The 15,564-nt window shown below is 44.4% G+C and overlaps 1 protein-coding gene across 2 annotated transcripts in view; it reads left to right on the plus strand.

The window, feature by feature from the left end:
• The window catches only part of LOC134337598 (proteinase-activated receptor 3-like), a 35,254-nt gene extending 21,678 nt beyond the window's left edge, over positions 1-13,576 (plus strand). For both annotated transcript variants that reach the window (XM_063032755.1, XM_063032754.1), the window contains exon 3: positions 10,964-13,576. In XM_063032755.1, coding sequence (XP_062888825.1) covers positions 10,964-12,090 — 1,127 coding nt within the window. In that variant the 3' untranslated portion in view covers positions 12,091-13,576. The remainder of the gene's footprint in view (positions 1-10,963) is intronic.
• Positions 13,577-15,564: the final 1,988 nt, after the last annotated feature.

Here is a 15,564-nt window from a genome sequence, read left to right on the forward strand (position 1 = left end):
TATGCAGGCACCATCTTGACTGGAAGACCAATGTGTTTCTACAAGAATCAATATCACGCACTCCCATGTCAGGAAGAAAAAGAGTTAGATACAAAGAATGCTGCCTCTGTACAGTCCCATCAAATTATTCCAGGGATTGGTGCTTTGCAAAGTCAAGGAAGTTCTGGAACTGAGCAAAACTAAAAAGGAACCCAGACAAAATGCTGGAAGAACTCAGCAGGTCAGGCAGCATCTGTGGAAATGAATAAACAGTCGACATTTCGGGCTGAGACCTTTCTTCTGGACTGAGAAGCAAGGGGGAAGACACCAGAATAAAAAGGTGGGGGTGGGAAAAGGAGGCTAGCTGGAAGATGGTAGGTGAAGCCAGGTGGGTGAGAAGGGACAAGGGCTGGAGAAGAAGGAATCTGATAGGAGAGGAGACTGCACCCCAGGAGAAAGGAGAGGAGGAGGCTGCTCAGGGGCAAGTGATAGTCAGGTCAGAAGAGGTAAAAGGTCAGAGTGGGGAATAGAAGGAAGTGGGGGAGGATGGGATTTATTTTTACCAGGAAGAGAAAAAAAAGATTGCTTTCCAAGTATACTAATTGCACAACAGAGGAGGAGGTGGAATAGAAGAGGAAGAAGCCTAGGAGAAAAGTAGAGTGTTGGGGGAAAATGAAGGGACTTAACATCTGATGAGCGGGGATCAAGAACCTTTATTAGCCCAAGACTTTCAAAGCTGCTTAAGTGAAAAAAGACGTTTATCTTTAAACCTTGAGCTTTGGTGTGGGTGGTTTCAGTTGACGCAGATGAAGATACAACACTTATGATCCATTTTAAGAGATTCTTTTCTGCTCAGTGGGTTTCTGAGCTCACCAGTGAGGTCAAGTGGGACTCACAGACTACTTGCTACTATCATGCTTCAGAACTCTGCACAACAGCTGGAGCAGGAAACCTTTATTCACTTCAGTGACTTCACCAGCTCCTCATTATATGACACGGTTCCAGTCCATCAAGTCTTCCTTCGTCTTTATCTCCCTTTTCACAGGCTTAATAAGAAAATGAACATTCCTACACCAAATACTCTTATCTAATTGTTCCTGAGCTGACTTGTGCAGTTTGAACTGCAAGCATCAAACAGTTGACACCATTTCCTTTGTGCAAACCTCACATCAAAATTATGGTTTATCTATATTTACAGCATTTCAATTGTGCAGGATGGCTATTTTATTAGACACAGGAATGGAACCTGGTGTGGTCTTCTGCACACCACTATTGTAACGCTGGTTGTTTGAGTTGCTGTTGCCTTCCTATCAGCTTGAACCACTCTGGCCATTTTCTACTGACCCCTCTCATTATCAAATCAAGTTTAATTATCATTCAAACCATGCAAAGACACAGCTGAACGAGACAGTGTTTCTCCAGGACCAAGATGCAAAACATTCAAAATAGCAAGCAAACATTTAAAAAAACCATAATTCAAGATATCGAGCAAAGAAGCATATTCACTCAAAGAAAAAACAGTATAGAAAGTCCAGAGCCTGAACGACAATGTCCAGCAGTCATTGCACAGTCTCCTGGCAGTACGTAAATGCATGCAATTCAGCCTGTTGTTCCACCGCTCGAACAGAGAGGGCAGCACTGACGGGTGAGGCCAGGCCCCAACAAGGCATTTTTATCCACACAGTTGCTACTCACTAGCTGTTTTATTTTAATTTTTTTGCCCCATAGTCTGTAAACTCTAGAGACTATTGTGCTTGAAAATCCCAGAAAGCCAGCAGTTTCTGAGATACTCAAACCACCCTGTCTGGCGCCAATGATCATTCCAGGGTCAAAGTCACTTATCTAATATTTCTTCCCCATTCTAGTGTTTGGTCTCAATAATAGCTGAACCTCTTGACCATGTCTGCATGCCTTTATGCATTGCGTTGTATCTCCAGGTAGTAGTGTATGGTGACATATACACTGAGTCTATGTTCATGGTCTTCTGCTGCTGTAGCCCATCCACTTCAAGGTTTGACATGTTGTGCATTCAGAGATGCTCTTCTGTCCACCACTGTTGTAACGCATGCTTATTTGAGTTACTGTCACCTTCCTGTCAGCTTGAACCACTATTGTCATTCTCCTTTCAAACGAGCTGATGTTTTTTTTTTTGATTTTTGCACCATTTTCTGTAAACTCCAGAGACTGCTGTGTGTGAAACTCCCTGGTCTGGGATATTCAAACCACTCCATTTGTTGGCAACAATCATTCCACGCTTAAAATCACTTAGACAACATTTCTTCCCCATTCTGATGTTTTGTCTAAACAACAACTGAGTCTCGTGTGCATGCTTTAATGCGTTAAGTTGCTGCGGCATAATTGGCTGATTAGATATTTGCAGTAACGAGCTAATATCTGGCCACTTTATTAGGTACAGGTGCAACTTATACAATTAATAATACACCCACAGTAGTTTACAGACTTAAATCATGGTAACAAACTTGCTAAACATAGAATAAGGATATCATTATTCTATAATTATGGTCAGTTTTATGGTTAATATGTTTTCAACTCCTACTGGCCCATAAACCTATTATCTAAGGAATACAACAGTATGGTGCTGTTCTACCTGGGAAACTTTCAGCACCTCCTTGAATTTTTCCCTCTATCCATCCATAATCTCTTCCCATTACAAATCTTAGAAAACAGCACCTGTTTCAGGAACATAGCCTTTTGAGTGCAGTTATGTTTCTGAGGCTGGGAATGTTGTTGGGGAGTGGGGGTTGATGGCATTGCGACACACCCTTCCAACAATATGAGGGATTCCATGGTGAAAACATTGGTCCAGCACTTCGGAGTCCCTACTCTCGTTCATACAAATGTAGCCCCCCCGGCCACCCTCAGGGTCGCTCGGCTCGCTGTCGTCTAGGGAAACAGCCTCGGCCCCGGCAAACTGGGTAATTAGTTTGTGTGGATGCTGTGTGATATACCCCACCCGCCCAAATAACAGACAATACACCAGATGCAATTAAATGATTTACAGTTTATAGATATTACTGGAACTATATAATTAAGAGAGAATAAAATATAAAAGGAAAATAAAAGGCGCCACACTTATCAAAGTTCAATCTCTTCGTGCACAAAAACAGTTGGAGCTCAAGGACCTTCTTCTTCACCCTGCGACCCCCTCGGACCACCTCGACCGGCCGCCTGGGACCAACAACGGTGGTCGACCAGACGCTCCACACGAGTCCATCTCCGTCTCCTCGCCAAACGCCCTCCTCGGGGTCCGACCCCGTTAGCGGACTCACAGCACCTCGTCCATCCTCCGTCTCGCTCTCCCGCCTTCTGCCCCAAAACCCCGCACATACAGTATCTTCAAATACACCAAAACCATAACAACTATCCCAATTGGTTAATAGCATTCTCTTATCACACTCTAAACAAAACAAACTGCTAGCGCAAACTTTCTCAGCGTTTAACACAACAAAGCCACATTCCCCAGATTAACATAACAAAGACGCCATTTTAATTAGCCTCCACGGTAACATAAAAATCGAAACCCCCTTACACAAAGTTCTAAGTAAAAATTATTATCCGAGTACATACCTGTCATCAGATACAACCCTGAGATTCATTTTCCTGTGGACATACTCTGCAAGTCTATAGAATAGTAACTGTAAACAGGATCAATGAAAAAGCAAGAGCACAGAAGATGACAAGCTGTTGGAATGCAAATACGAGGGGTGATTGATAAATTCATGACCTGGGGTGGAAGGAGTCAATTTTAGAAAACCTAGCACACTTATTTTTCAACATAGTCCCCTCCTACATTTACACACATAGTCCAGTGGTTGTGGAGCATACGGATCTTGGATCTCCAGAAAGTGTCCACAGCAGGGGTGAATGATAAATTTGTGGCCTAAGGTAGAAGGAGGGGAGTTATATAGAAAGTTTGAAGCTAATAACTCATCTCCTTCTACCTTAGGCCACAAACTTATCAATCATCCCTGATGAGTTATTAACTTCAAACTTTCTGCATAATCACTCAAAGAGTTGACCTGTATATGCATGCAACGAGAGCTGTTTAACTCATCTCCTTCTACATTAGGCCACGAACTTATCAATCACCCCTGCTGTGAACACTTTCTGGAAGTCCAAGATCCGTATGCTCCACGACTGCTGGACTAAGTGTGTAAATGTTGGAGGGGACTATGTTGAAAAATAAATGTGCTAGGTTTTCTAAAATTGACGCCTTCTACCTTAGGCCACGAACTTATCAATCACTCCTCGTAAACAGCAATAAATATCGAGAGCATGAAATAACTAGATAAAGAGTCCTTAAAGTGGGCTTGTTGGTTGCAGGCACATCTCAACAGATCAGTGTAATTATCCTCTTTTGTTCAAGAGCCTGATGGTTGAGGGGTAGTTTTTTGAACCTGGTGGTGTGAGTCCTGAGGCACTATTTCCCAGAAGAATAAAAACTGGCAGTAGACCATGAGCTTGGTACCTGGTTTGAAGTCTTCATCTTCAAGCACTTTTTTCCTCGGATATCCAAAGGATGAATTGGTTTATGGAAAGTGACAATGAATTTCATCATTGACATCTGTCTTCACTGAATTCCATGGACGATATTTTTCAGGACTTTGCCGTAGACCTTATTTGTCAGAGGCAGCAAACTGTAGATCACATTTGTTTTGTAGGACTCATCCTCTCATATACTTCAGTGAGAGAACTGATGATTTGCAGCTTAGTGACCAAACATGCGCCTAGTCATACTCACGCATTCACCAGCTTGGCCATTGAGACTGGAATGACCTTCATTCACCAGTATAGGCACCAAAGTTCACATTATTCCTGCAGATGATGTCATGAGTTCTTCTGGCCTGTGCGGGGCACCAGAGAGCAATTAAACCACTGGAATAGGTTCATAAACAAGAGGAATTCTGCAGATGCTGGAAATTCAAGCAACACACATCAAAGTTGCTGGTGAACGCAGCAGGCCAGGCAGCATCTCTAGGACGAGGTACAGTCGACGTTTCAGGTGAAGGGAATAGGTTCGTTGCTGTTTAAAGATAGTCATAAATCATTTAAAGTCCCTTCCATTTTTCTCAAGCGACTCCGTTTTTGTAATGGGATCTCATGGTACCTTCTGTTTAAACTTGTTCAGTTTATTTTGATATCTTCAGGGATTTTGTGTTACTTGTATTATCTAAGCGGATGTTTGATTAGTGCTAATTGCAGGGTCCTGGTTTTGAGAATGTGACTTCTCTCAGTGTCGCTCATCTGAGCCACTGATGTTCTTTATGGAATTATTATGAACAAATTTCCATCGCTTCGCTACATCGAAGTGTGTCTTTCCTCTGCACTTGGGTTCTGATATTGTCACCACACACCGTGACAGAAGGACCATGCCAAGTAATGGATATGGCAGAGATTGAACAGCAGTGGCTGGAGGCAAGGGTGCTTTCTATGCTCAGTGCACGTCTCGAGTCCATGTTCTAAGTGTCCTGAATCTACACTCCGAGTGTCCTGAGTCAATGTTCTGAGTCAGTGTACGTTCTGAGTTGCTCTGGTCTCCGCTCCGAGCTTTTTAAGTCAGAAGTACCCCGGTTGCCAGCTTCGGGGTCCCATGACTCAGGCCTGCATAACAATTGAGTGCTTCAAGCAAGCTTATCGACAAAATTCATTGGATTCAAAATCAGCTTTCAAAGCAATAGTGTAAATTCCGGAGGAGCCTGCTCCAAAAGCTGATTCCTGGCAGGAGAGTGCGAGGTCAAGAGTAAGCTACCTTATATCTAACCTCTTGATGAAAGTCATGGTACAGACTGTGAAAATTGAACTTTTACGTAACAAATGAAGCAGATCTACAGAGAAACAGATCAGTGATTGGAAGAGCCTAGCTATGCTGTCTCAATCTGTAAAATTGAGAGTGCAGCCTTCTGTATCCTAATTGTCTCTGGAGCAAAAGAATAACGTAGAGTAAAACACTGAACAAAATACTTCCAGGATCCTTCCCTAAGTTTCAAATTTCATGTTTTCAAGGACTCAAGTTTCAGGGTGTCGAAGCTTTTTCTAGGTCTCAAGATATTTTCCCAGCCCATGTGTCATGGACTAAATGTTCAAGGTGGCCATCCAGGTTTCCCAAGGACTTTTCTCAAGGTTTCCAAGGACCAAGGAATGTTTCAAAGGGTTTTTCAATGTTCTCCCCCTCTCAAGCGCTCAAAAGCCTGCCTTCTTAGGGTCCTGCTCAACGTTCCCTGGTCTTGCTTGAAGTTCCTCTCAAGGTTCCCTGGTCTCTCAGTCTCTCGAGGTCCCCAAGTGTCTCTGGCTCTTGAGGTCCCTCTCGATTTCCCCATGCTGCCCCCTCAAATTCTCCATGTCTCCCTCTCAAGCTCTCCTGGTCTCCCTCTCAAGCTCCCAGGTCTCCTGAGTCGCCCCTGTATCTCAGGTTTTCAGGTCTCCCTGGACCATCAGATGCTGGCCACGGAGAGGGGATCCTGTAATGAGTTCTTCGGGCCTCTGCAGTACACTGGAGACCATTGGGCCCTGAGGTTTTTAGAGCACATTATTGATTGTTGCTTAAAGACAATCGTTAGAGTTACTTGTGTTTTTCTCGAGCGACTCGCTGTTTCTAATGCGGTCTCCTGGTGCCTTCTGTTTAATCTTGTCAAGTTTGCTTTGATAGACTCGGGGATTCTGTGTTACGTGCCTTACTGAATCAAACGCTAATCGTAGGGTCCTAGTTTGAGAACGTTACTTCTCGCGGTGCCCCTCCCATGAGCCACCGATGTTCACCGTCTCTTTGTCGGAGTCGGCTCTTCCGCCGCGTTCCGGTTGCGATATTGCCAGCACACACGGTGACAGGTTAGCTTCACTCCAGCAGGAAGAATGAGGTGCTGCGCCCTGGCAATAAGGGCTGAATAAAATTAGGGTGGCGCGGTAGTGCCGCGCCAGGTGTAGCACTATGACAGCGCCAATGACCTGTCAATCCTACCACTGTCTGTAAGGATTTTGACACAGTCCTCCTAATGCTCTGGTTTCCAGACAGATGATGGGCTGATCGGGAACAAGGGTGTAATTGGGCATTCTGGTCTGGTTGGACTAGAAGGGCCCGTTCCCATGCTAGCTCTCTACATAAAATAAATATAAAATGTCATGCCAATGATGCATAATCGTTTGATGCCAGTCTGCAATGAGATCAGGACTGTTCCCAGAGTTTACATTCACAGCTTACAGACATTATGAAGCAAAAGTAAGACGAGCAACACAAGGTTCTCTATAACCGAGAGGTGTGGCACCATCGTGCCACCCCAACTAAATTTCTCCTCGTCCTCTCTGGGACCTCATTGCCAAGGCCAAGGACAGTCCCAGAAATGACCCGCTGGCTGGTCGAAGGCTGGTCAGAGATGGTGCTTCTTGTGCCAGTCCAGTGTGCAGAGGCTGAGGGACTGGAGGAAGATTCCACACCCCCCCCACCCCATAGGAAAGTGATAGTCGTAGGTTTGAAAGTACTTCTCACAAGAAGGCTCACACGGGCGGCCTCAGCACCGGAGGCAACAATGCGAAGGTAGCAACACTCACAACACACTGGAGGAACTCAGCAGGTCAGGCGGCATCCGTGGAAACGAACAGTCAACGTTTTGGGCCGAGACCCTTCATTAGGACTGAAGAGGGAGGGGGCAGGGGCCCTATAAAGAAGGTGGGGGGAGGGTGGGAAGGAGAAGGCTGGTAGATTCCAGGTGAAAAACCAGTAAGGGGAAAGATAAAGGGGTGGGGGAGGGGAAGCAGGGAGGTGATAGGCAGGAAAGGTGAAGAAGGAATAGGGGAAAGCACAATGGGTAGTAGAAGGAGGCAGAACCATGAGGGAGGTGATAGGCAGCTGGAGGAGGGGGCAGAGTGAAACTGGGATGGGGGAAGGGAGGGGGTGGGAATTACCAGAAGTTGGAGAACTGTTGTGCGTGTTGCTTTGACCCCAGCATCTGCAGAGTATTTTGTGTTTACAATGCGAAGGTAGCAAATCTCTCAGTCCTTGCGTGGTGAACTTTCTGCAGGAACCCACAATATTCTGGGTGAGTAAGCTATGTGGCTCCTATGTTGAGAGGAAGATATTGACATGAGTCATTTCAGCTCTATCTCTGGAGTGGCACGGTAGCGTAGTGGTTAGCACGACACTTTGCAACACAGGCAACCCAGGTTCAATTCCCGTCACTGCCTGTAAGGACTTTATACGTTCTCCCTGTGACCGTGTGGGTTTCCTCACACGGTCCAAAGACGTACCGGTTGTAAATTGCCCCGTTATTCTCAATTAAGATTAAATTGGAGTTTCTGGGTGAGCGCGGCTCAAATGGAAGGGCGTATTCCGCACTGTACCTCAATAAATAAATAAACTGCATTCACTCAGACGTCTTGAGGCCAAGGGACCTTTGCTGATTACTTGCTCCACTTAGTCATTTTGCTGTGCCTTGTGAACATGTACGTCACAGGCAGAGTGCGCTGCAAGCACGTCGTTTAAAGAAACATCTTCCATCAACATTAACAAAATGCTCGGGGAGGATTTGGCTCATCCCTCAAGGTGTGGGATCATTGTGCCCCGGTGCTGCCAGGAGTCATTGGAGAAGTTAAGGGAACAGGTCGGTCTGTTTTCTCTGATCAAAGTGTCTTTAACTAAAGGAGACGTGTTCTCAAAGTGGCTGTCTCTAAGTTTCTCAGTCTCAGATCTCCCAGTGTGTCAGTGGTCCCCGTGCCGCTGGTGCCCTGCGTGGGTGATGGCTTGGCAGAGGTGAGCCTCATTCTGCCGTGCATGTGGGTGGGGTCTGGGTACCGGCATTTCAACAGCTGACGGCCAGAGGATGAACTATTCCAGAATTTGTTCTGACATGGACTGACTGGAGAATGCAATGTAACCTCTGTGTAACTGTGGTGGGCAGGATTCACAATCTTCTTCTGTCAAGACCTACACAGTATTTGACCATAGTTTCAATTAAAAAAAACTAAGCATTTGGCTCCCCCAGAATGCTCCACCATTTAAAAACATAAGTGACCTGATTGTAACCTCAACTTTGAACCCTTATCTACCTGAGGTCAGTTTTCACCACTTGTTTATTAAGATTCTCTCTACCTCTACAGTAAAAAAAAATTCAAAGATGTTGCTTTCACTGCCCTTTGAAAAAGTGAGTTGCAAAGATGCACTTTTTAAAAATCACCTTTTTTTCTATCTTATTTTTAAACTCCAATCTCTGTTTCAGGATCTCGCACAAGAATCCTCCTCTTTTCATCCACTTCTTCAAGATTCTTCAGGATCTTAGATGTTTCAATCTTTGCATGCGATTACAGGAAGGAAGTGAAGACTTTGAGAAGATATTCACCATAAGGCTGTCTGGATTAGAGGGTCTAGGCTATAAGGAGATAAACTACGGTTGTTTTCTCTGGATCATCAAAGGCTGAGAGAAGACTGTTGTCATTTAAAGTTAAATTGGATAGCTATATGGACAGGAAAGGAATGGAGGGTTATGGGCTGAGTGCAGGTTGGTGGGACTAGGTGAGAGTAAGACTTCGGCACGGACTAGAAGGGCCGAGATGACCTGTTTCCGTGCTGTAATTGTTATATGATTATATGGATAGAAGTTGATAAAAGTTATGAGAGGCATGGACAGGGTCGACAGAGCCTCTTTTTCCCAGGGTAGAAATGTCAAGCCCTTGGAGGGCATGCAGTTCACTTGAGAGGGACAATGTTTAAAGGAGATGTATGGGCAAGTACTTTACACATTGAGTGGCAGTGCCTGATACAGAATGCCAGGAAAATGGTCATAGGAGATATTTAAAAGGCTGTTGGATGGACACATGAATAAGGAGAGAATAGAGAAAAATGGATTGTGAATAGGCAGAAGAGATTTAATTTAATTTAGCATTCCATTATGTTTGACGTAGACATCATGTGCTGAAAGTCCTGTTGCTGTGCTGTTCTGCATTCTGTGTTCTATAATAGACTAAGTCTATTATAATTATTCGGTAACAGACGAAGACAACAGCACTGCTCCAAAGAGCGCTGCGTGAGGTCATTCTTACCCTTGGCCATTAGACTCTGTAAAGAGTCAACCTATTGCCGGGGAATTGATGACTCCCTCCTGTTAGACTGTTTACCAGAGCTCTGTTTACCACACCTAACTATCGCGAACACCCTGTGCAACACTGTGCAATACTACCATCACTTCTTATCTGGACAGTGTGAAAGTGCACCCATTACTGTATACAGTAATATTACAGCAATTCTTGCACTACCATCTTATCAGTGTGAACGTGGGAAATCTTGTACACAGATATACAGACAGAAGTAGAATGCACCGGGAGACAGAACTCATAATGGTTCCAGATCCTGCATAATTTGGACTGCACCTTGCCTTCCATCTGCTGTCTATATGACATTGAAGGAGGCCATTCATCCTATTGAACCTATGTTGGCTCACAGAACAATCCAATCAATCCCACTTCCCCATTTATTTCACTGCTGCCCTTTCTCCCACACAGAAATCCCTAAATCCCTTAATCCCACCTCACTACACTCACTCCTACCAGGAGCAATTTAGAGCAGCTGATTAATCTAACAATATTTTTTAGGGGGAGGGAATATTGGATGAAAGCAGAGCACCTAGCAGAAACCCAGGTCTGGAGAGACAATTTTGCACTCAGATAGTATGAGAGGTCAAATCAAACCTCTGTCACTTAAGCTTTAAGGCAGAAGCACACTGAATTGCCCTGCTTGATAAATCCTGGTGACATTATGCACACTTTATTCCATATCTGTACTTTAATCTTTAGCTTTATTGTATATAATCTTTTATTCATTATAATTGTTAAATGCTGTTGTTTTAGGTCGCACGTTGTGCCAACAAATCACAGCAAATTCCTAATACATGCAAATGTGTATGGTGAATAAGGTTGATCCTTGAATTCAGTTACCAATGCAATAACAATGAATTCCCCTCTTCTTTGCTTTCTTCTTTAGATTACAATGATACTGAATCCATTGTTTCAGAGGTCAAAGCTGAAACACATTCAGTACCAAGCGTGAGTGACATCATGAGAGGATATAGACCCAACGTGCACAGAGCAAATGGCTCCAATGAGACGATCTACACTGTGACGGGGACAGTCAGAAACCAGCTCACTGGTCTCACCACCACAGTTACCATCCCAGGCCTTTATGTCTTAGTGTTCACCATTGGGCTCCCTGCCAATGGGCTAGGACTCTGGGTACTGGCAACAAAAATCAGAAAATTACCTTCCACCATCTTCCTCATCAGCCTGGCAACTGCAGATCTCCTCCTGATCCTGATGTTACCATTCAAAATCTCCTACCACTTTCTGGGCAACAACTGGCTGTTTGGCGAAGCCCTGTGTCGGACGACGACCGCCTTCTTCTACGGGAACATGTACTGCTCCATCCTGCTCCTCACCGTCATCAGCGTCGACCGATACTTTGCTCTGGTGTATCCTTTCACCTCCCGGCAGTTCAGGGACAACGCATTTGCCATCAGCGTCTGCTCGTCGATCTGGGTGATCGCCGCACTCCTGGTTCTGCCATTTCTCTTCAAGGAGCAGTTGCTCAGCATCGACAACCTGAACATTACGACCTGCCACGATGTGTTGCCAGTGGATAGTCAGGCTGGGTATTTCTTCTACTACTTTGTATGTTTGGTTATCATGGGATTTTTGATCCCATGCTGTATCACTGTCTTTTGCTACGGTTCTGTAATCAAAACTTTAATAGTCAATGAGAAGAGTTACATGCATGCTGCGATAGTCACTTTCCTGATTTTACTGGTGTATGTTGGGTGCTTCGCTCCCAGCAATATAATCCTCCTAATTCACCACTCGGAGTACCACCATACGAACGAGAGTGAGCTCTACATTTATTACATGGTCTGCATGGTTGTCAGCAGCTCCAGCAGCTGCATTGACCCTTTCATTTACTATTACATTTCTGATGAATTTAGGGTCAAGGTGGTGCATGTAATTTGCTGCAGGAAGGAGCAGCGGGGCCTGCTGTCTGGGAGGACCACCCAGGAACTCCTGAACACTCACACCTACACCTCACACTCCAGAGCTGGGATGTCCGTGAAAGACGCCTGATTCCGCGCAGGACCTGAAAGGGTTTCAAAGACCCAAAGGAAGAAATCAATCCACTGACTATGAACTGAAAAATATACCATCAGCACTGAATGCTTTCAGCATCAAATCAACAATGGAATTGAAAATGGACCAGATTCTGTTGGTTCAGATTAATTTAGCAGATTATGTTTTTATTCTCAAATATCACCTATTCAGAATTTTGAAAACCAGAATTTATGTTTCCTTCAATATTGTTATATTGTTTACAAAGTAGCAGGAATGAAAATGAGCTGGTGACTACCCCACAGCGTCTTTCAGAACACAGCTCCCTCCTGCCAGATTTAACCGCACTGCACTTTTTCCATAGCTGCAACACTATATCCTGCTTCTCTCTATACTGCCACAATGTATGGCCTGATCTGACTGGTTGGTATGCACCACGAAGGCTTCTCACTCCATTTACATGTGACAGTCGCAAAACCAAAACCAATATGGTGTCTCACTCTCAAAATGCTGGAGGAACTCAGCAGGCCAGGCGGCATCTGTGGAGAGGAATAAGCAGTTGACGTTTCAGGCTGAGGTCCTTCACCATGACGCCTCTCCATAGACACTGCCTGACCACCAGAATTTTGTCTGCATTGCTCTGGGATTCCAGCATCGTCTCACTGTGCTTCTTGGTCAGTTCACTTCAGATGGTCTGGTTCTGGACTACTGTGAGAAGTTCCTCATAGTCAACCCTATTTTTTGGCTCTTATATTTTGTATACTTAAATCAAATTCCCCCACAACTTCCTCGACTCCTAGAAATCAAACCCAGTTTATCCGGTCTCCTCTCATAAGAGAAACAACACAATCCCAGGGCAACATTGTGGTGAATCTGCTCTGCACCCTCTCCAGTATAAGCACCTCGTTCTAATAGTACAGATATGAGAATTACACAAAGTACTCCAGTCTTGGCTTAAGCAATGTTTTGTACAGTTGTGTGATAATCTCTGTTTTATATTTGAAGCCTTATTAAAAAGACAGGGAGCTCAAGTCACTGACTTGGCCATCTATCCACCTGGGCTGCTACTTTCAGGGATCTTTGTACACCAAGGTCCTCCTCTTCCTCAATACCTCATAGGGCCCTAGCTTTATTAGTCCTCCAAAAGTGCCTCCTATTTATCAGAATTAAATTCTACCTGCCATTGTTCAGCCAATCTCAGAAACTCATCAGTAGTATCCAATAGCCTTAAAATTACCATCCTCACTCTCAGTGCCACAACCAAATTTGGTGCCACTAATCATACCTTCCCTACCATATCCTAATAATTAATGTAAATAATGAACAGAAGGATTTCCAGGCCAACCCTGTGGTACATTGCTGTTTGCAGGCTCCCATGTGTAAACCTGAAAGTAGCAGCCTACCGCCCGTCCCCACGGGTATATTTAAACTTGTGTAAAAATGTAAGCACTGTATCTGACGCAAACCTGTGCAACAAATAAAAACAGATCATATGGATGCCTTTTGTGAGCATATAAGTGAGTAATTCTTCTTCTTCGGCAGTCTCTGCTTGGGGCATCTGCGGAGTGATGGCAGGAGGTTGAGTAGTTTGAGGTGAGGCACTCTTTCAGTCACCTGTGCAGGGTATCTGTATGTTCCTGGCACTGGTATTGAAGCTGTCAGCATCACCCTGAATCTTCCTTCTCTGTTCTGAGCATTCACGTGTTTGACTCTCCCAAGGGTCAGTGCACGTGCTGTAGATCTTCAAGGAAGTTTAGAGACCTTGGATCTTTTCCTTCGTCCGCCTGTGAATCTGGCATGTGACAAAGCTCAGAACTGGGGGTCTTAGGAGTCTGGTGTTGGGCATGTGAATGACGTGGCCAACTGAGCATTGTGAGAAGGCCCTCAATAATGGTGCTGCAGGCAGGCAGGGGACACTTATACTGCCTTGCTTAACTTTCCAGTGAATTTGAAGTTTAGTGTGGCTACACATTAGTGGCATTTGTGCAGTGTCTGAAGATGCAATAGATAGTCCAAGCCTTACAAGCATATTGGAAGCCAGAAATTACAATTGGACACAACACAAGTTTTGTGCTAGATCTGAGATCTTGATCTTCAAATACCCGCCTTCTCAATGAACATTTGTACATACTGGTGCCGTGAACACAATGGTGAATTTCTTTATCAGTTTCCCTACCCTAATCAAGATGTTGCTCCTGAGAAATGAGAAGAAATCCATGTTTTTTAGGGGCTCATGTGAAATCTTGTTGTCAAAATGTGGTGTGATTTAGCAAGATTCAGAATCAGAATCAGGCTTATTATCACCGGCATGTGATGTGAGATTTGTTAACTTAGCAGCAGCAGTTCAATGAGATACATAATCTAGAAGAAGAGGAAACATAAATAAATAAGTAAATCACAGTATATGTATATTGAATAGATTTTTTAAATCGTGCAAAGACCAGAAATAATATATATTTATAAAGTGAGGTATGTTCATGGGTTCAATGTCCATAATGGAAGTGGATGGCAGAGGGGAAGAAGCTGTTCCTGAATCACTGAGTGTGTGCCTTCAGGCTTCTGTACCTCCTACCTGATGCTAACAGTGAGAAAAGGGCATGCTCTGGGTGCTGAAGGTCCTTAATAATGGACGCTGCCTTTCTGAGACACCACTCCCTAAAGATGTCCTGGGTACTTTGTAGGCTAGTGCCCAAGATGGAGCCGACTAAATTTACGACCTTCTGCAGCTTCTTTCAGTCTTGTGCAGTAGCCCTCCCCAGACCAGACAGTGATGCAGCCTGTCAGAATGCTCTCCACAGTACATTTATAGAAGTTTTTGAGTGTATTTGTTGACATACCAAATCTCTTCAAACTCCTAATAAAGTATAGCCTGTCTTGCCTTCTTTATAACTATATCGATATCTTGGGACCAGGTTAGATCCTCAGAGATCTCAACACCCAGGAACTTGAAACTGCTCACTCTCTCCACTTCTGATCCCTCTATGAGGATTGGTATGTGTTCCTTCGTCTTACCCTTCCTGAAGTCCACAATCAGCTCTTTCATCTTACTGAGGTTGAGTGCAAGTTTGTTGCTGTGGCACCACTCCACTAGTTGTAATTTCTCACTCCTGTACACCCTCTCGTCTCCATCTGGGATTCTACTAACAATGGTTCAGTGAATCTGTGGACCATGACTCGGAGCTCAGCCACCAAAAGGTTACAAACATAAGTGATGTCCCCTTATTTAAGCTCAATGACCGAGTTACTCAGGTAACCTTCACCCTGGAGTGTAGCCAACATGAATTCAGCAGCTTCCCATTGGTTCTGAAGGTGGCTTCATTCCCTGGGAAGATTTTAGGACATGAGATCCAATATTTTGTCAAGAAAGATTGAGAAGCATGTTGGGCAAAGACTCAGTCTTGTTTGACACCAGTCTTTATTCAGAAAGATAGACCCATTGGTTAATATAACAGAACACAGAACAGTACAGCACAGTACTAGTTTTTTTGTGCC

Source organism: Mobula hypostoma, chromosome 24 (assembly GCF_963921235.1).
Source record: "Mobula hypostoma chromosome 24, sMobHyp1.1, whole genome shotgun sequence".
Classification (NCBI taxonomy): Eukaryota; Metazoa; Chordata; class Chondrichthyes; order Myliobatiformes; family Myliobatidae; genus Mobula; species Mobula hypostoma.